This window comes from Liolophura sinensis, chromosome 1 (genome assembly GCF_032854445.1).
Source record: "Liolophura sinensis isolate JHLJ2023 chromosome 1, CUHK_Ljap_v2, whole genome shotgun sequence".
Classification (NCBI taxonomy): domain Eukaryota; kingdom Metazoa; phylum Mollusca; class Polyplacophora; order Chitonida; family Chitonidae; genus Liolophura; species Liolophura sinensis.
In genome coordinates, this window is record NC_088295.1 from 5,970,299 (window position 1) to 5,994,828 (window position 24,530).

The 24,530-nt window shown below is 40.1% G+C and overlaps 2 protein-coding genes across 2 annotated transcripts; both read right to left on the reverse strand.

Moving 5' to 3' along the window:
- Nucleotides 1-1,711: 1,711 nt before the first annotated feature.
- On the reverse strand, nt 1,712-3,661 carry LOC135461994 (uncharacterized). The gene is made up of 2 exons (XM_064739314.1): nt 3,526-3,661; nt 1,712-2,094 (listed from the first exon to the last, which is right to left on the reverse strand). The coding sequence occupies exons 1-2, from the start codon at nt 3,659-3,661 to the stop codon at nt 1,712-1,714; spliced, it is 519 nt and encodes a 172-aa protein (XP_064595384.1).
- An 821-nt stretch (nt 3,662-4,482) lies between these two features.
- Nucleotides 4,483-23,611, reverse strand: LOC135462039 (cell death-inducing p53-target protein 1-like). Its single transcript, XM_064739374.1, has 6 exons — nt 23,411-23,611; nt 19,715-19,807; nt 16,975-17,052; nt 16,664-16,708; nt 10,252-10,441; nt 4,483-6,462 (listed from the first exon to the last, which is right to left on the reverse strand). The coding sequence occupies exons 2-6, from the start codon at nt 19,794-19,796 to the stop codon at nt 6,354-6,356; spliced, it is 504 nt and encodes a 167-aa protein (XP_064595444.1). The 5' UTR covers nt 19,797-19,807; nt 23,411-23,611; the 3' UTR covers nt 4,483-6,353.
- Nucleotides 23,612-24,530: the final 919 nt, after the last annotated feature.

A 24,530-nucleotide genomic window follows, 5' to 3' on the forward strand; every position in this document is an offset into this window, starting at 1 on the left:
GATATCCCGAAACATATTCGTTGAACCTTTATATGTAGGCCTTTACCCGAGGACCCACCGCATGCCCTTACTTGACAAAACACCGTGACACAAGCATGTAAATGTGAGGAACCGAGAGATTTTGCACCGTCATATGTATGCCTGTAAACCACCATACACAATCATCACAGAATGATTTGAGGAACCGGTAGTTCAATGTCATGAGTTGTAAGAAAATTATTCTCACACCATTGCTCTTGTGGTTAGTAAACTTGGGTAAATAAAAATTTCTGACTGAATTTATAACCGAGTGGTGGTTATATACCATATAGCCTACTTCGACAATTACGATGAACACAGCAAAACAAGTTTCGTCGTATCGACCTGTGTGTGAAGGCAAACAGTTATCACATCCTTATGGATGTAACCCCTCTTCGCCAGGTAAAGTGGAACGTTGATCAGGAGCCGCCATTTTGACTTCACTTAAAGGAGAAGAAAATGTAAAAACTGGCACTATAGCCTGAAAATAGCACATTTTTTTCTATCTGGTGGTGCTGCATAATTTTGCGATTTTTTCTGGCCATACATGTAAAGCCTGAAAACGGCAAAGCTGGCATAAATCGCGGAGTCCATCGCGTCCGCCATCCAACACCCTGTAATTTATGCCGGGGGTGTGTTGCCTCTCAGCCAATGAGAGTCGTTAAAACTGCCGGCTTGTTCGTGTAAACTCAGACCCTACGTCTAAAGGGCCGTTTCCACCAGAACCGCAGCGATTCCCGCTACGGGACCCGTCGCGTTTCCCGCAGCGTGAACGGTTTCCACCGAATGCGGTTCTGGCGGGAAATCGCAGCGCTGAAAAAAAATACCCACAGCAAATGAAGACCCGGCGGTGAGCTCTAACTTTATAGTCGATATGGAAAAGTCAGACTCAGAGTTCGAGGATATTGTCTTGTTTACGCCGTCGCTCGTGTGAAACGAAAGCGCAAACATCGATTTTGGGTGCACGAAATATTCAAAGCTCGGAAGATTTACGGAGAGTATCATCACCTGGTGAGAGAGCTGTCCTCATACGAGGACAAGTTTCACGAATACTTCAGGATGACTCCACAGCAGTTTGAGGATGTATTCGTTAAGATCGAGAGCAATATCAACAAAGAAAGCACAAATTACCGCGAATCGATCACAGCACGACAAAGGCTCGCAATATGTCTAAGGTGAATTTATATTCAGATTTTACAGGTGTACACAAATAAAACCGGTTTTACACAAACGGCAGTTTAATGGGTTTTGATCTCAAATAAATATCAGAATGTGAAACGTCACTTAATTTGCATGTAGGCCTTCAGCTCTAGTGCTTGTACATATTAATCGGGTATGCATTCGTCTCGGGGCTGAACATCATAGAATCATAGAAAACGACTGATTGCTGATCTGAGAAGACGGAGTGTCACTGCGCTGATACGGTGGATCGTACATTTGACAACTGACACCCTGCGATCGGTTAGGGTTCGCCACTTTAATAGGGGTTAGAGAGAACGACTGTTTTAGGTACAGGTATTCCACTTCGGCATCATGAATGATTTTTGAAATAGAAAATCGAACTTCCGCCTGCCTCGGGGTGGTAACTTTCGGATGGTAGGCGCGAGAGACTTCAAAAACATCATCATATCGTCATCGTCGACTTGGGGGGCGCGTTTTGGGCCCTCATCGGTTTTTTTCTTGATGTAATCTATTATGGCCGTATCCACACTTTCAACGGGGAGAGAATTTCGCCTTTTCTTTGGCGGGGGTCGGGGTGTAGGCTAATGGTGCTCGGTTTAGGCACTGTTGCCGGACTTTGTGCTGCGTTTTCCGGTTCCACCTCATCGATGGCAAGCTGTGTATTTTGTGCATCGTCCAGCGTAAATCCATCGTCCTCGTCCTCTGGTCCAATGTCATCGTTTAAGTTACTGCTAGTTGCCCTTTCATCCAGAGTTGGAATGAGAAACCCGAGGATATGCTCATACTTGTACGGTTTTTTAGCGGTAGCTGCCTGGCCACTCTGGGTCTTGTTCTTCTTCACATGTTTCGCCATGCAGTCACGAATGTTTCGCCATTTCGTTTGAACATCAGGACCTGAAATAAAAATATACAGTTTTGTTTAATATTTTTTTCAGGTTCCTGGCGACTGGAGAATCATATTGAACAATATCTTTCAGCTACCGTGTTGGGAAATCTACGGTTAGCAAGATTGTCAAGGAGACGTGTGATGCTATCTGGCGTAGGCTGCAACTCATCTACATGAGCGAACCGACTACAGATGACTGGGAAAATATAGAAAAAGGATTTTCTGAGCGTTGGAATTTTCGCAACTGTTTTGGGGCACTAGATGGGAAGCATGTTGTAATCACTGCTCCCCCAGCTTCAGGATCCACGTATTATAACTACAAGGGTACATTTTCAATCGTGCTTCTCGCCTTGGTGGATGACCAGTACTGCTTCAGCGTAATAGACGTTGGTGGGTATGGTTCGAACAGTGATGGCGGGTTGTTCAAGAGCAGTGCTTTAGGTAAAAAGCTTCAAAATCACACACTCGGCCTTCCCAATGACAAACCGTTTCCGGACGCCCCAGAACTAGGGTCATTGCCTTATGTACTGGTTGCCGATGAAGCTTTCCCACTCACGACCCACACAATGCGCCCAGTACCCGGCCGTGGACTGAATGATGAAGACAGGATTTACAATTATCGCCTTTCGTACGCTCGACGAATTTCCGAGAGCGCATTCGGTATTTTAGCAAGTCGATGGCGAATGTATCAGAGGAAAATACCACTGAGCCCAGAAAACGTGGATTCCGTTGTGCGAGCGACATGTGTGCTTCATAACATGTTGCAGAGTCAAAACCAGCAAAGCTACTCCCAAGCAGTTAATGAAAATGAACCCATACCAGACGGTATTTTGAGGAATTTGAGTCACCGTGGATGTCATGCAACTAACGACACACTGGAAGTTAGAAACAAGCACAAAACGTACTTTTCGTCAGCAGCTGGCGCCGTCGCTTGGCAGCGAGAATACTGTTTCGGTCGTGCTAATTAAATTCTCACCATAGGATCAGGGCTTGAATTTAAATGTTTTCAATCTCTAGACTGCATGGCTAGTGCGACAAGAAATTAACTAGTCCACTGAGCATGTAGCTAGCCCACATCTTTGAGGAGTTGGAAATCACTGACACATGTACATGCCTGTTAACTTACAAACTGGTATTTATGAACAATATTACAGGTGACAAGTCTTTATTTTTCTGATGGATCATGGAGATCATAGCCAACAGATTAAAAGCCGATCATAAAGAATATTGAAAGTATTCTGATAGTTTACTGTCCATTCTTTACCCTGACTAGTGATTTTATGTATTCAAAATGGCTATAGCCAGTAGGGCTAGTGTGCCATAAAATGTACTAGCCCAACAGCAAATTTTACTAGACAGGGACTAGGGGGCATATGTTAATTTCTTGCCCCGAGGATTGTCTATAAAACGATGAAGTGATTTCCACATAATTTACTCACCTGAAATTCCCAGCTTTCCCCCAATACTTGACCAGATGTCTTCTTTCAAGTCCGCTCTTTTGTAATTCGGATTCGACTTATCAAATAATACCGGATTCTTTTCAACTTCCAAAATTATTCTCTCCTTTATGTCCATGTTTCTGTTATGTGATATTGCCACGTCTCGCCTACAGTGGATGTGCACTGAGACACACCCAGGGTTAGTGCATTACAACCTCTACCAGCCAACCCCACGTAATGACGCAACAGAAATCGCGGTGAAATCAGTCGAGCGAGCGACTGGATGCGGGAAACGCAGCGGCTTTTTGCAACGCGATTCCCGCAGCGGTTTTGGTGGAGACAGTTGTAAACATTTACATAGAAGTGATCGTCTGCGGCTGCCGCAGCGATTATCGTGCTCGGTGGAAACGGCCCTTAAGATTTTGGTTTCCCGATCGTCAAGCGGAAATCACCGAAGCAAGGTTAAGTATCGGCAGTTGGCAGGTGAAGTACATTTTCTACCGGAAATGTACGAAGTGCACTTGGGCGGTTTCCGACGGAAATTCTCCTCCTAACACAGAAAACTTCGCAACTACTTCTTAGGCAAAATGGAGTCGCCCACAGCGGATTTTGGCGCTGAATGTATTCATAATTTATCAACATGAGGTACATATTAGAATTTTCTTTAAGGCATGCACATGCGAGGAAATGCATACTCTTTTCAATGGTATTTGTTTGATATTTACATTTTATTCTCCTTTTAATGATTTTTCTGTCGTCACAGCACTAGTACTTGGAACTATTACTTGATACACATCCTTATTATGAACTTACCTGTATCAATCTACACATTTCCTCATTTAACCACGTTGCCTGCATTACAAACCACAGCTCAGGAAATTTTCATTCGCCGAGTCGCTAACGTATTATAACTTTCACTTTCTGTCAAACCAATCACAAACACCAACGATGAAAATATTTTGTTAAACTTATTTTATTTTGGACTTTATGTTCACTTATTATTGATATTTAAACACTTTCAACAAGGATCAAGATTTACATTATTTAAAAATATGAGAATTCTATTAATAATATCCCCATTAGTTTGATTGTAGCCGTTTGTACAGAGTGGCGGCATTGGTGCTGCATGCCTGAAGGCACTCTAATCTAAGAGCCGTGAGTGAAGGGTAGAAACATCCGTGTCAGCCTTCTATCACTGCTTTGTCCCCACTCACAGGGGCACTGAAAACAGGCTAAATGTTAAAGTCTGAGCAATTTCCCCTTATTTCTGTTCTCTTCTCATGCAAAAATGCTGACAGGATATCATATATTATAAGAACAGGATCCAATAGACAATACACACAACCCCATAAGAAAACAATACCATACACAGTTAAAACATTAGAAAAAAGATCCATGATATATTGAGAACAGGATTTCATACATGTAGGCCTACATTGTAAGACAACAGCTAGGCAAACCCCTCAGCATGCTCATACTGTTACATTTATATGACATGTCCCAAGCAGATTACCGCCAGTCAATTTAATGGTTTACATGTCAACAAAAGTTTTAAACTCACAATCATTGCATTCAAGGCCAGTCATGCCAGGCTACAAAACCTATCGTAAAATTTCTAACAGTGGAGAATATTTTTCAGCTGGTAGCAAAAGCCAAACCTCCATCAGGTAAGGCTTAAAATAAAACTATGTACATCAAGGGTAAAAAGGATGCATATAAAGAGGTTACAATCTACATTTGGACAAAATGTTGAAGGTAAAACGAATGCCTAATTAAAACTTCATAGACTTCTAATCGGCTCTTATCAAAACAAAGAAAGTGTAACAATTGTTGATTAATTGAGCTGAAATGTACTCCCACATAGTTCAAATTACAAACGTAAGACATCCAAATGGGACAAGAACGAATGACCCGTCAAATAATTTGGTTCGCAAATGTATATAATCATAATAATTAAAGGAAAAAAATAATGGTCAAAATATTTTTAACCTGCACTTTTTTGTGTTCATATTGACTCCAAAAAATGTGACTACTTAAAACTTGTTAGCTGGAAAGTAGGTGGTTTTCTAACACACACTGACAATGTGGAAATAGGTGTACAAAGTTGCATACAATGCAATGTAGCAGGCATCAATCACAGAACAGCTTTAAGTATCGCCAGTGGACTTGGTGGTGTCTATGAACAGACACATAACAGTCTTGTTACAGACTGCTTCCTTTGATCATGACAAAACACAGCTGGACAGGCACAGGGGTTGGAGATTAGTTGGATGCATGATTATATGGCCAAAAGCCTTCAGTTCTACTGCTCTGATTCTCACAGGGTATACCTCTCCTTATTTCCTCATCTCTAAACAGTACACACCAAATGTCTTCCCCTCAAACACTTTTATACACCACTTAAAACCTGTATTACACACTACAAAAGGTAATAATAGGCTTAAATATAAAAATCAATGCAATTCGTTATGAATTTTGTGGTATGTTGTACTATCCATGTACATGCACAAATCAGGATAAGATATGCCTGTGATTAAGATAGATGGAAACTGGTATATGAATAGTTAAGCTTTTGCATTCCATTAACTATGCAGCACAAGTATATGTCTAAAATTGATCAAGCTGGTAAACCACAGTGTGATATGGTTACTACATCTGTTGTTACTTACAAAAACATGGTTATTTTCAATATCTTCACTCAACTGAGACAATGAAAAACCGGTGTTAGTATCTGTCACAAGGTAACTAAGGGAGGCCTATCAAGCAGAGGAAAGCAGATAGAGAGGCTGAGCTGTGCCCATCACCAGTGACGAGGAGAGAGAGGCGGGTTACATCCTGTTCCAGCGAGCGATCTGCTGGCGACAGTTTGGGCAGGAGTGGACACAGTCCTTGCAGCCATCCACACAAAATGGGATCAGGCAGCAGCCCAAGTCACATCTGTAATCAAAGAAACAACATTTATTAGCATGTCATAAATCAGGTAATCATCATCAAGTTAAAACAGAGAATGTTTCCACAGTACAAAACTAGACTTTGACAGGCTCTTGTTTTTACATGCTGTCTTTCATATCTGAATAAAAAAAGACATTTAATATAAAGAAAAGCATAAATTCATGCAGATGCTGATCTAGTACACTGTATTAAGTCAACATAAGGCTTAAAACATAACACACGTACAGCAATTAAACAGCAAAACAAACATGTTACTCCTCGTACCACATGTCAATATAAATCCATGCATTTACCATTTTAATACCTATATATGCATGGGTCTTGGTTGGACCTCAACCAGGTTTGGTGGTCCCCATTAGAACCATGTATGGCCTCCTATGACAACCAACTGCTGGGCCATGCTACAACCAAGATGTGTGGGAGCATATAACCGACTGGTGCTACAAGAACCACCTGAAGAACCTCATGATAAGCAAGTGTATGTCCCACTTACATCCAGCTGCTGAGTACTTGGAGGCAAAAGTGTTAGCATTATATCCCACAACAGGTTACGATTCACTGATTATCATCATTGTATTGCATTATATGGCTTAGTAGGTCTGTCAGCCAAAAGGTAGACACTAGCAAAAACGTGCTGTAAATGGGAAGGATCATGGCACAGCAAAGAGCTGTAAAGATAATCGTAAGAGAAAGTGATTGGATGATCCGCTATACGATCAGCATATATAGTGGCGCTAATCTATGACTTGCAAGGGTTGAAGTATCTGGTAACAACTAGCAGCAAGCTATACAACAATAAAACTACATGAAATTCATGTATATCCAGAAGCTTCTTGTTGACATATTGTAATCCACAGATACATATATTACAGCTATACCTATATGCAACATGTATATGCATGTTTGATCTGAGATTGGTGTTAAGACATGAATGAACATGGCAGATCTCTCTTGGGTGGCCAGATGAAGCAGGTGAAACAGAAAACAAAACCAACACAACAACAAAGAAAGACAAGAGAATAAAATGAGAATAAAAAAGAGCATGCAAATAATTGGTGTGAATGAAAAAACTGGGTGTTACATTCCTACACCTCATCTCCATCTTTCCTATTTCCACACTTCATATCTCATTCTCACACCTCATCGTAGTTTCTGCCAGTCCCACACCTCGCTATTTTTCCCATTCCCACACTTCACCTGTTTCCCATTCCCACACTTCATCTGTGTCTCTCACACACCACATCCATGCATCTCCCCTTTAAACAATACATGTATATCCCTTTCTCTCTAATTCTCACACCTCACCCCTAACCTCCACATCTAATTCCTCTCTTCATCCCTTTCTCTCTCAATCCCACACCTCGCTCAATCCCACACCTTATATCTCCCTTGTTAACTTCAGAAAAGATGAAATGCAAGCCAATACTGTCCCTAAAACTTTGTAACTAGACAGACACAATTAACAGTAACAATACTACAGCATGTTAAGTGGACAGGACTAGAGCACAGAAGAGTGGGCGTTTCCCCAATGTCCAGGGAATGATGAGTCACAGACAGCGACAAATGTGGACTTCTCCAAAAGAGTGAGAACAAAGAGAACACGGTGTATATCCAGATATACACCACACTTTGGGTAAACTTTGGGGTGAATTTTAATTGTTTTCCACTCTTCTGAACCCAGACTTCCTTGGTCAGCAATACACTACAGACAAGTTTGCATGAAAGTTTCAACTATGATCATACATTGGACTATGTCCGCTCTGGACTGGGCTATCACATTCTGTTCCAGCGGGCTATTTGATGGCGGCAATTGGGGCAGGAGTGGACACAATCTTTACAGCCATCAACACAGAACGGAATAAGACAACATCCTAGTGAGCAGCTGTGGAGAAATAAAAGGTACAAACAAACTGTAAAATATACCCGTCTATATTCATGTGTACAAACAATCACCCTCAACGTGACCTTCAAGTACATCAACTGTCAAATCCACGTGACTAGCGGAGAACACATACAACATGCCTAACAGACGCATGCCAAACATGGAGAAAAGCATATAACTCAAACCACAGAAAGCCAAATCTGTCCAATTTTCAGACACACTAACATGAATGCCACTTGAGAAACAAAAGATACAGATATGACAAAGTATCCACTTACACAACTACATCCACTACAGTCCTGATAGTAAGCCCATCATCTGTAGTCTAAACACACACAGTTTCTATAAACTGATCACACTTTCTGACTCAAAGTGTTACTGTGGAAGAATGTTATTGTACCAGTGTGTACAGAGACAGCATGTTAATGGAAAAACGTTTTATTGTAACATTGTGATACTGTAGCTTCAAGTTATTGTAAAAAGGTTAACAAAATTAATAAATTTAACAAATTATTACTGTAGCTGCTTAGAAGAGGTTAAATGTCTTTCACCCCACACATATTCAACTGTAATTCCTTCTAAACTGTGCCCATGTGTATAGAAAAACATTATGAAAATCAACAATTTTTTTGGAAGAACTAGCATTTATTTAAAAATAACAAATACATGTATATTCAAGGCAGTAGCATATTATGAAGTTATTTTGCAGAGTTTGCATAAAGGGAATCGCTTGCTAAGCCAGATATTCATTAAATTGCTTATTACTTTGACTAGGTTTTACATGATCACAGATCCCATCGCTTCCATGCCAATCTCTCCCAATTCCATTTTCATAGATGGATGAAACTGATCCTCAAAATGAGGACATTCCCACACTTCATTAATATCATTCTGTTGTCTTCCTATCACAGGAAGAACCGATTTACAAAGTGAGCTGTATGAAAACGGCCAGTACGAAATGAGATGGAAAATATCAGAAAATCTTAGAACTCTTGATGCCAGGCATTGTATTGATGTCCAAAAGTACACTGATCAGCTAACAGAAGAGGGAAAAGCAATTAACCCAAAGCAAGACAACCAGAATGAACTCCCAGTACTTCCTGGCTACGTTTACTCAAGAAAATAACTTCCAGGAAAGTAACGTCATTTATATGTATTCAACAAATTAATCTTCTGTATACAATAAATGTTTCTTTTTTTACTGGACAGATTTTAAATTAACGCGACTAGACACATCATTAAGTGTACTACCAAAGTCAGGCCATTAGCTTTTCTATATCTTGTCTAACAAACAATAAGGCTTTTATGGTGCATCAGTTCCAATTTGACCGATTTATGTCAAGTGTTGTACTTGGAAGATTATTTACATTATCATAAAACAAAGGCCTCCGCGGTTAGCATGCAAGTGCAACACAACTATCCAGGAGCCTCTCACCAATTTGGTCTCAATTTTGTCCAGTTCATGCTGGCTTCCTCTTCGGCCATACATGGGAAGTCAGCAACATGCACATGGTCATGGGTTTCCGCTGGGCTCCGCGCGGTTTCCTCCCACCATAATGCTGGCTGTCGTTGTATAAGTGAAATATTCTTGAGTACGGTGTAAAACACCTTTCAAATAAATAAAACAAGTCACACTGATTTGTGTAATGTAGAGGTCTGAGAAGGAATATGCCCTGATGCTATCCAGTATTGGTGCTCCACTCATTAACAGAGGGTTCTAACAGCCATGGGGTTCACAGAATCATGGAGTTCACAAAGTAAGGGAGTTATTATCACCAAACGTTTCAAATGGCCAGGAAATTAGTTCAAAAGTCAACCACACTGAATTATCAAAGTAGCACTGATCCACGGTAAATGTTATATGCAAATGATACAGAAGTTCAGATACATACCCCACAAAACACAGGATGAGGCAGATGATCCAGGCAAAGGTTCCGGTCTCGTAGTAGGTGGCCGTGACAATGTCCGCTCCACAGTGAGGGCAGCGTGTGTGTACAGGCGACTCCCGAAACTGCTGCACCACAGCAATTGGGTTGGGCTGAACCACCACAGTGGTGTTGGAGTACCCACCCCCAGGTTGGCCTAAGTCCAAAACACAGTACAGGTGATCATTCATGTTACAGAAACAAATCTACATTGCATGGCATACTTAACGGTCAGCATACAACAGAGCAGTTACCTACCCAAACAAGTGTAGTCAGAAATTAAAATGCACATGTTTATTGATTTATTTATTTGGTTGGTGTTTTATGCCGCAATCAAGAATATTTCACTGATACAATGGCAGCCAGCATTAGGGTGAGAGGAAAATGGGCAAAGCCTGGGGGAAACCCACGACCATCCACGGGTTGCTGGCAGACCTTCCCACATACGGCCAGGGAGGAAGCCAGCTGGACTTGAACTCACAGTGACCGCATTGGTAAGAGGCTCCTGGGTCATTTGGCTGAGCTAGCGCGCTAAATTCACTTTTATTTGCTTGTCCAACATCAAACATACATGTGTCTGCTATTTACTGAAACTCAAATTAATCACATTAAATATTATACACTGGCTAAATTTCAGCATCCATTTCCACATGTACATTTGTTTAACAGATCTTATTTTTCATTACATGTTTTCTGAAACACAAAATCACCTGTAGATAGCACTAACAATTCCCAACTGTTACATTTAAAAGACTATATATGGTCAACAGTACAACTACATACATGTATGGACAAAACGCTTGAGTCAGAAAGAATATAGTTTAAACCAACATAATACGTATACGTGTACATGCATTAATACCAGTTATATCACCTGACTACAGAGCTCACTACTGCTTAGTAATCATGCTGGCTATTCAAACAGTACACATATACACTAGTTATCACCTACAACTCCAAAAATGCAAAATCCAATGCTCTTGTACAGTACAGCTATGGCAATTGTGGATCCATGTTCAAACTCTACCTTCATCATACGTGTACATTTTGTATGCTCAGTCCTTTACACTAGCATACCTATGACACATACATGTATATCACAGGCAAATACTATGACTATTACACTAAGCCCATGACAAAACGGTGAGACGTACGACACTACCTATAAAGTGCTGCAATTCTTCAACCTATCCGCATGTATGCAAGGTTTTTATTCAAACATTATTATGTGTAGACTGGTAAGATTATACTTATTAGTCTGAAACTGGCCGATCCAACCAATTTGACCTAATGAATAATCTCATGACAGCTGTATGCTACGGCAATCTCATGGCAGCTTTGCAATCTCATGACAGTAGTACAATATGGTAATTTCATGGTAGCTGTGCAATTTCATAGCAGCTGTACAATCTCAAGGCAGCTTTGCGATCTCATAGTAGTAGTCTAACATAGTAATTTCGTGGCAGCTGTGCAATCTCATAGTAGTAGTATAACATGGTAATTTCATGGCAGCTGTGCAATCTCACAGTAGATGTACAATCTTAAGACAGCTGTGTAATCTTATGGCAGCTGTGCAATCTCACAGCAACTGTACAATCTCAAGAAAGCTGTGTAATTTCATGGCAGCTGTGTTATCTCTGGGAAGCTGTGCAATCTCATAGCAGCTGTACAATGTCACGGCAGTAGTATAACATAGCAATTTCATGGCACCGGTGTAATCTCACGGTAGCTGTACAATCTCATAACAGGTGTATCATCTCATGACAGCTGTACAATCTCACAGTACCCATACAATCTCATGGCAGCTGTACAGTCTCATGGCAGTAGTATAACATGGTAATTTCATGGCAGCTGTGCAATCTCATGGCAGCTGTACAATCTTATGGTATAGTATAATATGGTCATTTCATGGCAGCTGTGTAAAATCACGGTAGCCGTACAATCTCATGGCAGCTGTACAATCTCACAGCAGTAGTATAACATGTTAATTTCATGGCAGCTGTGTAATCTCACGGTAGTTGTGCAATCTAATGGCAGCTGTGTAATCTTATGGCCGCTGTACAATCTGATAGCTGATAATCTCATAGCAGCTATGCAATCCCATGGCATCTGTGCAATCTCATGGCATTCGTGTAATCTGAAGACAGCTGTGTAATCTCATGGCATCTATATGATCTCTTGACAGCAATGTACAATGATCTCATGTACTACGGCAATCTCATGGCAGTTACAAAAAAAATCTCATGGCAATAGTATAATATGGTCAGCTGTACAATCTCAGGGCAGTTGTACAATCTGATGGCAACTGTACAATCTGATGGCAGATGTATAATATGGTAACTTCATGGCAGCTGTGCAATCCCATCGCAGCCATGCACTCTCACGGCACCCTTGTAATCTCAAGACAGCTGTGTAATCTCATGACTTCTATATGATCTCATGACAGATGTATTCTATGGCAATCTCACAGCAACTGTACAATCTAAAGGCAGTAGTATAATACGGTAATCTCATGGTAGCTGTATAATCCCATGGCAGCTGTATAATCCCATGGCGCATGTATAATCCCATAGCAGCTGTAAAATCCCATAGCAGCTGTAAAATCCCATGGTAGCTGTATAATCTCATGGCAGCTGTATAATCCCATAGCAGCTGTAAAATCCCATGGCGGATGTATAATCTCATGACAGCTGCATAATCCCATGGCAGCTGTATAATCCCATAGCAGCTGTAAAATTCCATGGCGGATGTATAATCTCATGGCAGCTGTATAATCCCATGGCAGATGTATAATCCTATAGCAGCTGTAAAATCCCATGGCGGATGTATAATCTCATGGTAGCTGTATAATCTCATGGCAGCTGTATAATCCCATGGCAGATGTATAATCCCATAGCAGCTGTAAAATCCCATGGCGGATGTATAATCTCATGGTAGCTGTATAATCTCATGGCAGCTGTATAATCCCATGGCAGCTGTATAATCCCATAGCAGCTGTAAAATCCCATGGCGGATGTATAATCTCATGGCAGCTGTATAATCCCATGGCAGCTGTATAATCCCATGGCAGATGTATAATCCCATGGCAGCTGTATAATCTCATAGCAACTATATAATCTCATGACAGCTGTATAATCTCACACCAGCCATATTTTCTCATGGCTGATATATAATCTCATAGCCGCATCAATTTTTTATTTTTTAAAAACAATCTAAACTTGCTAAAAATATCAGCCAAAAATAGTCAATATGAAAATTGGAAATAAAGCATAACTTTTACAGTTGTGATGTTTTCACTACATGTGGCACAGTGCAGCATGCTCTGTTCATGCCATGCAACACAATGATGGAGACTGTACACATACCACCACTGGATGGGCTGGTTATGGGAAAGACTATTAAGGTGCAATACCTGGTGCAGGCTGGAAACCCAGAGAGGGATCTCCGTAATATCCAGCTACAAACAGCAACCCACAAAATCATAAATGTGCTGATCAGCCTACATTTACTTCTGATGACTACTGTCATACATACTCTTTGATTCATAATCATAAAAACATGTTTAGTCAAAATCATCCATTTTAAAATAAAAGCAGTCCAGGAGAAAGCAACAATACAACTCCATCCTTAAAAAGAAAAAAAATCTTGTTTTCTTTTACTGTTAAGTGAAAGAAGTAATGTACATGTATTTAATTTTGCTATATTATCTACTTGTCAGAAAGTCCTTATCATGCTGAGCACCAAACCACAATAGTTCCAGGATTGCTAATCTTTTCTGAATTCTTGGGTATGACTAGGCAATTACCGATTATGCAGACTCAACATAACAATGCCAAATCAGCACCTTCAGGAGTCAAAGGAATCCACAAAATGTACACTCTTTGGTGTATTACCAACAAATCTCCCCATCCAATCACCTGTTCACCACCAATCACAGGATAACCAACCAGTATTTCAATGTTACAGGGTAATGAGCATCATTTATGTAACACAGAGAACAGAACAAGAAAATATACAATTACAAACATGGGTTGGTACACTCATGTACATGTATAAACAGTGGGTGAATCAAACTGAATTCCAATGTAAATTAAGCTTCAAACCCAATTTCACAACAGAGTTCTGGAAATCGGCATGGCTACTGCCTGCTTAAATGAACTCACAACTGAGCTGACATACATCCACCAAAAGCTGATTTGCTCTAACATGTGTTGAAGTCTTGTGTCATTAAGATTCAAACCAAACATTATTAAATTAGGCTAAGACATCACAATACCACATTTACTTGCCTGACCAATGACAATGGGTGAATGAATAGATGGATATGCCCGGACAGTTGATGAAGAGCTATGTTTTGAAGCTCAAACACAAATTTAGTGACTATCGGTTGATTGGTTCAGGAGATATTGTGCAAACAATGTAAAACCACATAAATGGGGGCCTTATCATAGAGGGGCCAATTACTGTTTTAGTTTGGGGTGGGGTATGACAGGAATTGTTACTGAACTTTACCATGGGATTACTCACTTGTCAGGTCCGATTTATATCCACCCGTAAGAAATCTCAAACATTTAATACAATGCATTAACTAAATAATTATTAGAAATTAGAACAATATCACTTATATGCAGGTACACCACATAGAAAAGCTACAACAACTGTACATAAGTCCAACTAACACAAATAGTCAATACTACACACTCTAAATTAAAAACACTAACATGTTTGTTCAAGCATACTCTGAAGGCCTTATTCTGTGTTGACTAATAAAATTATGCTTTTTGTGAAGCCCTGAAACTTGTCAATCCAACCAACATTGTTTTATCTCCAAAATCAAACTACAAAGTTGCATAAATTGCACTGAAATTTTCTTTTCATATGGCAAAAGGTTGAGGAATTAGGGTACCACAACTTCTCAACCATACAGGTAAATACACACATGCAGGCACATATACTGTGTACTGACTAGCCACTAGATAAACTACATTGGCATGTATCCCCAAATCCACAACTTTAATCTTCTTCGTAACACAACTGGATGCCCAAACACAGCTGTACTACCACAGAACAGAATCAAAGTTAAAAATTTTATAGATTTGATTCACATATTTAGGAGTTTAATTTTAGGCCAATACCCAATATGCTTAGTGAAACAGGCTCTTGGTATACGTGCATGAAATATCATGCCTGACAGTGTTCCTTCTACAAAATTTGTATATACCTTAGTTTATAATCAATAACAGAGCATAAATCTTCCTTTGGTATACAGTTCACAATAATTTAGCTGGCAAGATCATTCATATGAGGGCGTCTCTAAAAATGTTTAATGTAATCCTTCCTACCCACCACAAAGGATCTTACTTGAATGTTTTACTAAGGTTTCTTCCAGAAAATTCTTTTTACCTTTTTTTTCAGTTTCAGGGCAATTTGCCAAAACCGTACATGTACTAATCACTACTCATGCAAAGGAATAGAGCTATATACTGTACATGCAAGTTTGCCAACATGCTTCATAATGCACACCTACCTGGATAACCTGGGATATATTAAAGAGGGATAGATAGGAGTCAGAAGGGGGTTAGTCCATAACATATACAAGTACATGTAGAATGCAACTTCCAGAAGACCAATCCAAATATAAAAATTGAAATCGCATGCATAAGGCGTCTGGAATTGTGTAAACAAAACATGTGGAAACAGTTCAAGTACTATGTAATGCACGCCAGTTTAGCTCCACAAATTAAATCCTTCACTCTTCTTACTGGTGAAATTATAAAACTGATTTCCACAGGAAATGTGGCTCTTCCACCCAGAGATGTGCATGTGACATTGTAGGATGGACAAGATTTCATTAAAAGTGAGACATGCTTGAAAAAGGAGATTTGGAGGTTTGGGAATCCTGAAGATTGGAAATCCTTCACCCATTAATCAACACATATACTAATATAATCCCATTTAGAATATGAAATTTAGATTAGAAATATGTGTATTTTATTTCTTTACTTGCAGATATTTAAGGTTTTATTTATTTTCTTTTTTTGTTCTTGATATTCCTCAAGTGTTTCACTGATCCACTTAATTATGCTATATTTAGAACTAACAGTAGCACAGGTGGTCATGCCCTTAGATGGATGTCAAAAGAGACGTTTTATCTGGTGCATGCTCATAGCATTCTTGAAGTGCAAGGTGTACATGTAACAGATGGTTAACACAGACTAATCCGAAAAATTTTCTGGATGAATTTCTGATGCCACATTATAGTTGAATGTTATAGGACACCATCAGTTTGGGTAGACAGCCACCTGCCAGGAGATAGAGGGGGAGGGATAGCATAGCATGTAACAGAAGAACACACAACAAGGAGAGGGATGAATGGTACCTGGTGGAGGCTGGTACTGTTGTCCCGGGGCCGGATAATACCCAGCTACAAGAGTAATCCACAAAACATCACATATCATACAGCTACAGTATATATAACAGGGATAATGCTTGTACAGTACCCAGATCAAAGTCATTCAATACTCCTCGATTTATACCTGTAAGGTGTCATCAGGGTAAATGCTGTATTACGTACAGGGCACATGGTCAATTTAAGCATAGATAAGCATGTTACACAAATAAAGGCATAAAAACCAATCAAGTATTCTGTAGAATTAGCAGTGCCAGAGCAAGGCTGTCATTGTCTGTTACCTGGTGGTGGAGCATAGCCTCCTGCAGGTGGGTAGCCAGGCTGGGAAGGTTGTGCTCCTCCATGGGGCGGACCATAGCCTGTGGTAACAGAACACGCATCAAAATATAATAGGCATATATATATGCAGCATTGAAAGTCTAAAGTGGCATAAAGCCATAATCATTCATTAACTGCACTGAATAATCAATGGCAAACTATGAACTACACATTTGCCCACAGAGTGAGTGCGTGCTTAACGATATACAACAACAATTTTTCAGTCATATGACGATGTAGGAGTTCTTAGAGTGAATGTAATGTGGCCCCTTGTTGCAGGACAGATTTCCACCGCTCTTTTGTCTAGTGCTGCGTCACTCAGATGACCTACCGGAGGCAAGTCAGCAGCCCCACCTGAGCCATTATACTTATATACATGTATGTCAACCAGTCGTTGCACTATTCCCTTAATGCTGAACGTCAAGCAAGTAAGCTACAACTTTCTCTTTTCTCTTTTAAGGCCATAGGTGTGACCTGACCCAGGATTGACCCTGGATCTACCGCCTCCCGAAGTGGACACTCAACCGAGTCATCGTGGCTGGTCATTTGCCCAAAGAAATCATTTACATGCACTGCTCTACATGTACATACTGCAAGTCAGTGACATTAGATGTAAAAGAGGTCAGTAGTGCAAGAAACCCATTCATTACATGTACATGCAAAATGGTCTGGACAGTTGACTTAAACTGTCACTATTTCATGATTACTCTTACTAATTACATGTACATCTGCACAAATCACACTTTTTGGCATGGGCATTTTTGGTATTTCCCTTTGAGAAGGCCAACACAGCTACATCACAAAGTTATCATACACGCAAATTCAACTGCATACCAATTTCCGGCATACTGCTTGTATAGTTCTTTATCAAGGTGGAAAGTGAGGCTAAACATAAGGGTCAGGTCACAACCAAGAACCAGTACCAAGCCTGTGCAATGGTACCTTACTCACCACATCAAAAGAGTGAAACTTCTACAGGCTTTCTTTGTGAAATATACACTACTTATCCCATGTATAACTTGTCTTAAGATAAATTACCAACCAGATTTTCACAGGGTTAGAATGAGCTGAATTCTTATCATGTTATGTTGGCAGGTGTAAATTTAATGCCTAGTGGTTTAATTTCCTAGCCCTGTTCAGTGGCCCAAGGTTCCTTCAGACAGGCATGTGTCCAGGCTTCCACCAGCAGAAAAATATGTTTAGCCACTGTGGCTAAAATGTGTAAAACATTTTTAGGATGGAAGGAAACCAGAGTACCTGAGGTAATCCACTTCCCTTTTCGCCAGGTACCATGTACAATTCATGAGATAAAGCACAATGAATGTAGAAATATGAGTCTTTATACCCAGCTCCATGCTTACCCTAATTATTCAAACTTTTTGCACATGGAAGAGCAATTTTCAATACAAATTATGCTCATTTTGGGGACATAACCACATTCGTTGGATTGGCCAGTTTCAGGAGTTCACCAAAAGTATAATTTCACCAGTCTACATAGAATATTGCCTTCAGAAAAGGTTGAAGAATTACAGAAATCATAGGTGGAACAGCCATTACATCCAAGACAGTGATATGGCTTTCATAAAGCTTACATGCACATATTTAGCTGTGACCTACATACATGTACATGTACTCAAATCTAGAATGGTGTGCATTCACAGCAATTCACCTTATTAACAGTGTACAAGTGAGGTGAACAAAATACTTGTGACAGACAGTGCCTCTGTGTGTTGACCTAGTTAATACAATACTGACAACCTGTATACACAGTCTCCATTTTCTAAATGTCTAAGAACATGTACCAGTAGTTTAAAAGAAGTACATTTAATATATCACATTACTTGTACAAAGATTTACAAGCTACACAAACTTTTTATTAAAGCACAACATTATTTCTATTCCAAGCCTGGAATAATTTTAGATGCTCCAGAACATAATGGCAAATCTTCCAGCTCTTCACATTAGGCCACACCAACTTAAAAGGTTGTTTGAGAGACAGAATAAATCTTTTTTCAATACTGAAGGGTATTAAAATTAACCTTGGGTTATCTTATTTGTTGATAATGTGGTCTATTCCTGCAATTTTTTCCTTCCTCCATCAAAATAAGGTAGATTTTCAGTTTCACTTTTATTACATTTTTAAACCATTTATGGTGGGCTTGCCTGTAAAACACAAGATAAAACTTGTGTTGCCTTATTTAAAAAGCTACTTTATTTACACAGCAGTTTTGCTCTATATCAAAGTTATATAAGGAGGAACAAAATGAGTGGTCAAAATTTACAAACAGGTTGACAAATTTTGATCACAAAGGTTAGTTTATACATGTATATATATATATATACAGTAATTTTTACTTTAATGTTAAGGAAACAGCAGACAGGGCTTGATCTACACTACAGCCTCAAAAGAAAAGGCAGTACAATTGGCAAAGAACACTTAGGATCCAAAGTCTGACTAACCACTTAGCACACATAGCTCACTTTCCGATACATCATTTGTCCTTGCCGGATCACTGGTTAACTTTTGAAGCATAACTATAAAGTATATTATATCTGAAATATTTCTGTCAACAACTGTTCACAGCATCATTGCTCTTAGTAGTAAATAAACATGACTTCAGTCTGTTTTTATATATCCACAGTAGGCAGTAGGATCTGTCCCAGGCACCCCTCGCTCTCTGCACATTTTATTTCAGATCTTACCCATCGTAGGGGGTGGGCCTCCTTTATCTCCACCAGGTGGGGCATTATAATTCCCCGGGTATGGAGGTGGCTGGTCAGACATTTTCACTTCCTCTGAAACATTATACATGAAACCGTAATTGATACTTATACATTCATGCTGGTTTCAGAGAGTTCATTTTTTCTACCAGTATTTAATGTTGCTATCAGTCCAGAATATTAATTTTATTTTATTGTTTTTGAACACCATGCTCAATTTTTTTTCCACTTTAATATATGATGGCAGTGAGTATTATGGAAACTAAACAACTCGCGTAAATCACCAACCTATGGAAAGTTACTATGAACTTTCTCATGCGTGACATACAGATCTGCACGCCATATTGGTATAAGACTAGCTGTCTTTAATAATTGTAACACTGCATATATGAGGTCAAGTGCTTGTTATTATCCTAGCTAAGTTCATATGGCAAAGGGAGGTATTTCTGAGAAGGCTTATTCAGCACTGCAGCTAGCTAAAGACAAACAACAATGTAGGTTATACCAGTTTTCTCTTTACACATTAAAACAGTTAAATGACAGTGAAAACAACTTCCACTTTCAGTCTTGTTTAAGAAATTATGGACAGAAGGTAGTCTAGATTCTATGAATAACAACTCCATTCATTCTACATGTACAGTCATGGAAAAAATTATTAGACCACCCTTGCTTTCTCCCATTTCTTGTTCATTTTAAAACCTTGCACAACTGAAGGAACATTTGTTTGGGCAAAGAAAGTGATGTAAACAGAAATAGTTCATAAGGGTTTTATTTAAGAGGTGATATCTATCAGTTCTCTATGACTTTCTTGACAATGACCAAAATCACTTAAGTTCATACATCTGTAGATGTGGCAACTGTATTCTCAAAAACATTTTGGCATTTCATTTTTTCTCCTGTCTCCTAGTCACGTAGTCACATGACTCTCAGTCTCATACGGGAGTTAGTGCTTGATTGCATGCCCATTGTTTTTGATGACTGCAGCCATGCACCTTGGCATGCTCTCCACCAGTTTGTTACATTGCCCTGCGGTCACAGTAGCCCATTCCTGTTGCAAAAATTCGAACAAATTTGCTTTGTTTTTGGGCTTGTGGTTCTCCATTTTGAACTTGATAATATTCCACAGGTTTTCAATTGGATTCAGATCAGGTGACTGAGCAGGCCAATTCATGGTTCGAATGTTCCGGTTCTCTATCCAGGTTTTAACTGACCTTGCCGTGTGGCAAGGGGCATTGTCTTGTTGGAAAATCCAGTCATTCGAGCCAGGAAAGAGTTTAGCAGCTGATGGAAGAAGACTGTTTTCAAGAGTAGCTCTGTATGTGACTTGGTTCATTCTCCCTTCACACAACTGCATCTGTCCTGTTCCACCCATACTGAAACAACCCCAGATCATCACTGCTCCACCCCCATGCTTTACAGTAGGAGCAAGGCAGTCTGGTTTGTAGGCTTCCCCAGGCTTCCTCCTAACCAGTAAGTTGGCTGGAGTAGGCATCAACTCAAAATTGGATTCATCACTGAAGAGAACTTTAGCCCAATCATCAACAGTCCAATTCTTGTGATCCCTCGCAAAACGCAAGCGGGCCTTCCGCTGCCTCTCATTGATGAAGGGCTTCTTCCGTGCCCTGTGCGACTTTAGACCAGCTTCAAGAAGTCGGTTTCGAACTGTTCTTGCTGAACAAGTCACATTTGTTGACAATGCCCACTCATTTCTAAGGTCTCTGGAGGTCTGACGACGATTCTTGATACAGGACCGGATGAGTGCTCGGTCATCTCGTGGGGTAGAAAGACGTTTCCTGCCTCGACCAGCTAGCAGTTTTGTAGTACTTGGTGTAATGAACTGCTGTCTTAGAGATCTTCAGTTTTTTGGCCACTCGTCGCTCGCTTAATCCAGTATCCAGCTGTGCCAAGATGGCTGCCTTTCTGGCTCCACATAAGTCTTTCGTTTTAGGCATTATGGGAGCTGACAACTACCGAGTTGTGCTGCGTCTTAATATATAAACAAGAGACCCCTATTTATGTAAGCCTACATGTAAACAGGAAACCACTCTTTATGTAAGTCTGCATGTAAATGGAAAGCATGAAATTGCCTCGCATACACCCTAGGAATACAACTGACCTTAAAGCATATCAAATACGACAAAGTATTATGGAATCAGCTGGATTTTTGTCGTATTCATTGTAATCTTCGGTTAATACACCTTTAGGGTTGCCAGGCATTAAAATGAACAAGAAACCAAAGAAAATATGAGTGGTCTAATAATTTTTTCCATGACTGTATATCCAGGTAATATTTTGGCATCACTGTAGATATCATCCCATTTCTGAAGCAAAATGCTTGCCCCAGAGATAATGGTCTCAGAAAAGGAGAATATTGGTTGGGCTTTTGGTGTTTGTAAAGTTTAACTGCGGACAGTTCTAACGGGGTCCCTTCGTCTAGTATCTACAAGTTATCATGTTCGCTATGTTCTTAAAAACAGTGTTATTCACCAACGCATTGGCACTTGGGAGTGTGTGTGTGGTTTGTTTTCTTTTTTGTGTGTTGTTGGGTTATGTGAATATGTATGAGCTACTTTATATGCCACCTACTTATCTATATCCCGACAGCTGATGATGTCTCATGAGAATCATGGCACTCTAATTCACCTCCTCTGCTCACTGATGTGATTTTATGGTGGAATCTCTAATACTATTCTCCTAATTTACTATCCTCACCTATGAAACTAACTGACTCGCTGCGTGGTGGTCACACTGACTGCTAGAACTTCGTCAGTGCCTAATGCCTTGTTGTCAACAGTGATTTTGAGGCGTTGTGTGACCTACTTCTGGGTATGAAATGCAACTGAGGTTTGGTAGTGAAGTCCTCAAGAAAACTATTACATTTCGTTTGCCCTCTCCAAGAACAACTTCAACCTTCTTAATTCAATTCCTAAAAGTTACTGCGGGCTCTGCCTGGTTTCCTCCCACCATAATGCTGGCAGCCGTTGTATACATAAAATATTCTTGAGTACGGTATAAAAGACCAATCAAATAAATAAATAAATAAATCAATGCAAAAGGGCATAAAAAAGAACTTGAATTTTTAGTGCTGGTAAGTTTGGGTGCCGTGAGTGCAGACCTCAATGAGATCGGCTCCAGCGAGCTGGAGTGCGCAGACATGGGGCGATTTGTTTGAGAGGCATTGATGGACTCAAAGTTACAATGAATGTCCGAATTTTAAAATAGCAAACTGAGTCCATCTAGATGTACTAGGTATGTTAGTACATCGTAAGATCTGTTGAGCAACACACCTGGCTTCAACTATAGGTGGGTCTCGACCAGGTAGGTTTAACTTTTATGAATATGAACTTAAAATAACGTACTTGTATAGTCCCACATGTATGCGCAAGGATCAACAAGTGTGTAACTTAACTTCTGCTAAAGACCGTCTAATTGGTTGGAAAGCCCATGCGATACGGTCAGTGTGTGGCTCCTACCAGGACAATTACAGTGTAATCAGTGATCTCCAGGAACAAAATGGCGGAAATAGTTGTCAACCACAAACGCAGCCCCATTGAAAGTCTTCGTTACCGATATCAGCGCACTTCTAAGCAGCTTCGCACTTTGTTTTCGAACAGATGATGGGAGACGACACAAAAGAAGTGAAAAATATGGCGTTCCATTTAAGATGACAATACTTACGAGGCACAAAACGAACACTGGATTGATCGAGTAAGTTTCCTGCGGTAGGGTTGTTGCCGTCTGATGTTGCAAGTCCGTCTTCCGGGAGGGTCGTGTGCAAAGCTAACACCGCGTGGAACTGTGGGTAACGGGGGTTCTGGATATTAGTATCAGCGTACAAAAATGATGGTATGGGGGTTTGAGGAGCGTTTATGAAAGACCTACCAACACATAAAACAAGAAGCAGTAATATTTATTATTTACATTAGTCCGGAACATTTGCGAAAGTCTTTGTTACCTTTTGTACTCGATCGTGCACTCGTGAGTCATGTGGCCTAGTTGAATAGATCTGAATTTCGCAATCGAGGAAGGCCCGCCCCAACAAGAAGGAGTTCAGTTTCAGCCCGGCTTTGTATTGGGTGTATACATTACATTATGATTGACGACGACAACACAACATGCATGACATCGAGGCGAAGCCGAGGTACAATAATGTATCGTCTAAGTGAAGTCAGCCATTGGCTGTATGGCAAGTCTTGATACGATATTGTTCAATTAAAGGGCCTTTAGGCCCTTCAATTAAAGGGCCTATAGGCCAATAAACATGTAGGCCTACAGTGAAACACGTGAATGGATCATGGTAATGGCTTAAATAGGCCTATAACGTTAGTTGCTTGGAAAATTTTCTTGTCCATCTTTTCACTTTAGTAAGGCCTATATGCCCATTCAGTGAACGGATAGACAAATTTAATAATTTGTTCTGATTATATAGCGCTCTCTCTCCTTACGTGATGCATCACTGGGCACAATTAACTGGACGGAAGTACGCGTAGATCAACGGAACTGGGTATAACTGGATGCTTCGAGTCGCAGAAAAGTAGAATAGGTTTAATTCCGAGCAACTGCTGAGTTGACAGTTGACGGTGATTGCAAGCGCGCATAGATCAACCAAAACCGTAGTTTCTTTCAGTTGGTCCTAGTTGCTTCCAGTCGCCAAAATCCCAGTTGCTACTAGTCGCAAGGTCGATCTACGTCTGGCTTGATGGTGTTGTAGATGCGACAGCATTAAGAGGGAAGACTTCCTAGAACACTTGTATTTACAATCCCTGTGTGCATAACACGAGTTTAAGGGGATTTTTGA